Genomic DNA, 2,382 nt, shown 5'->3' on the forward strand with positions numbered 1-2,382 from the left:
AGGAAGAGAAATGAAACAGGTCAAATATTACGTCAACGAGTACATCGTAGCAATCATTTACGTTTATTTTATGGAAGCATCATTTGGAAATACAATAAGTATTGCATTTTATTTCTATTTTTGCCATATTTTGCTGAATTTTAATAATTAATTCTTCTTCATTAATAATTCAATTCAAAAAAAAATTAAAAAGACAAAAAAAAACATATTAAATGGATAAATGTTATTCAGGTTTTCATATCATTCATAAATATTAATAGTGATAAAATATTATCATAATTGAGTTTGCATATAGGAAATTATCATACATATGCATGCTTATCATTAATAATTCAGCATATCAATAATCATGTTTGATTCGACAAATTTTGTATATAAATATAATTTAGATATGCAATTGATGATCAAAAGACAGCACTAATGATTATCAGAAAAGATTGTGCTGATTGGCCTCAAATGCAATTTCAGTTAGCATGTGCTTATGCCATTCATCATTTATTGAATGAAAGAAATTTTGATCGTATCAGATTGAAAGCATTTGCGTAAGTAAAATATTACGAACAATTTTACAGTTTTTTTATCAATTATTTTTTATTAATTTTTGAAGAAAAAAAAAAAAGAAAACTCATAATTGATTTGTAATACGAAACATTTTATTCTTTTTAAAAATCAAAATATGAAATAAATTGGAAGAAAAAAAAAGAGAGAGGGAGAAGAATTGTTTAATTATTCAAATATTACAAATTTTTCAAATATATTTGAAATAATGCATTTACTAGAATGATATATACATCATTTCTGTTACTAATGATGATGAAAAAGAAATTGATGAGTCGTTTTTTTCAGGAAAAAATTATCCGGACATTGTTTGTATGATTTTTGGTTTACATTACTTGAAAATACTCATGCATGGGGAAAAATGTTCAGTTCTGATAATTTAGCACCACAACAAACATTATCATTAGCTTTTCAATTTGCTATTGTACATGGTTATTTTGAACTTGTTACCTTTATTTGGAATAATATTACGGATCCACAACGAGAATTTATTGGTATTTCTTTTTTGAAATTTATCAACTTTCTTTTTCGAGCTTATCAAAATGTTGAAATAATTATATTTGCTGATTTGATGGACAATGATTATGAAAGATTTGAGGGAGAAAAGGAGGAGATGGGAGAGAAAAAAAAGAAAGAAAACAATTTATAGGATTACTGCAATGGCGAAAAATATGTTTTAAAGCGAAAGATCGTGAAGTATTACATTTCCTATGTGAACGACTTTGTACAATCAATGCAACGGGTCTGGCTCGAATTACCTGGAATACTTTTTATCAAACACTTCAAAGTTCACTTCAGGTTAATTACCAATAACATTTTCAAATAATTACATTTCTCCCAATTAATGATATTTTTCGGGATAAAGTTGAAAGGACGAAATCTTAATGTTAAAGTTGTAACAAATGGAAGGATATTTGCATACGAACTAGACTTAATTTAGCAAGCATAAATAGTCCCTCAATTTTTCAGTTTAATTTTTAACAATTTTTTAATTCATATGATTGAATATTAATGTTGAAAATTGTCGTAAATTTGTCAATCAAAATTTTTGATAATTTAAAGTTTGAGGAAATTTGATTGTGAAAGAATTCAAATAAATGGTAATAACACGAGGGTAATGAGTATAATATTTATCATTTCATTTATAAATGGGAGGAAAAAAAAAAAGAAGGATGAGACAAAAATTAATTCGAATATTTAGGAAGATAGCATAGGATTTCGTGAGGATGGTATGCATAAATTAGCATTCCTCTTGGAGAATACGTGTCCACGTCTTCGTAGTGCAATGCTTTCCATGGAAAATTTCAGGTTTATAAATTACAATGATATCAAATATATGAAATGAATAAATTACCTGATTACAAACATTTGTAATGACAAATTTGAAATAATAACCAATAATAAACTTGAAAAGAGAAAAATAAGAATCAAATGTAAAAGGGAAAAAAAATGTTAAGGATTATTTAAAAAGAAAATTTAATTTCTTTAAATCTTTCATTAGATTAATTAATTTTAGAGCAATAACAGATGCATTCGTTTACAATCAATCGGAGCTTTTTGCTCTCTTTTTAAACTATCTTGAACCGGAACAATTACAACTTACACGTGAGTACATTGATCGTATTTATGATCGGAAAAAAAGTGAAACATCACGTAAAGAACTCCGAATATTGTTACGTCGACAACAAACTTTAGCATAGGAAAAGATTGATATGAATATTTCGTAGTCAAATAATGTCATATATTTGACATTTAATTAACATTGTTAAAATATATTTGTTGTATATAATACAACACATATTCATTTAGTATTTTTATTATTTT

General features: G+C 25.7%; 1 protein-coding gene across 1 annotated transcript; it reads left to right on the forward strand.

Moving 5' to 3' along the window:
* Positions 1–420: 420 nt before the first annotated feature.
* LOAG_14690 (hypothetical protein) lies at positions 421–2,381 on the forward strand (the record flags this gene model as incomplete). The annotated part of the gene is made up of 5 exons (XM_003150184.2): positions 421–542; positions 847–1,052; positions 1,208–1,356; positions 1,760–1,866; positions 2,075–2,381. The coding sequence occupies 5 exons, from the start codon at positions 421–423 to the stop codon at positions 2,256–2,258; spliced, it is 768 nt and encodes a 255-aa protein (XP_003150232.1). The 3' UTR covers positions 2,259–2,381.
* Between the last annotated feature and the right edge of the window lies 1 nt (position 2,382).

The sequence above is a fragment of the Loa loa genome, assembly GCF_000183805.2.
Source record: "Loa loa unplaced genomic scaffold supercont3.240, whole genome shotgun sequence".
Taxonomy (NCBI): domain Eukaryota; kingdom Metazoa; phylum Nematoda; class Chromadorea; order Rhabditida; family Onchocercidae; genus Loa; species Loa loa.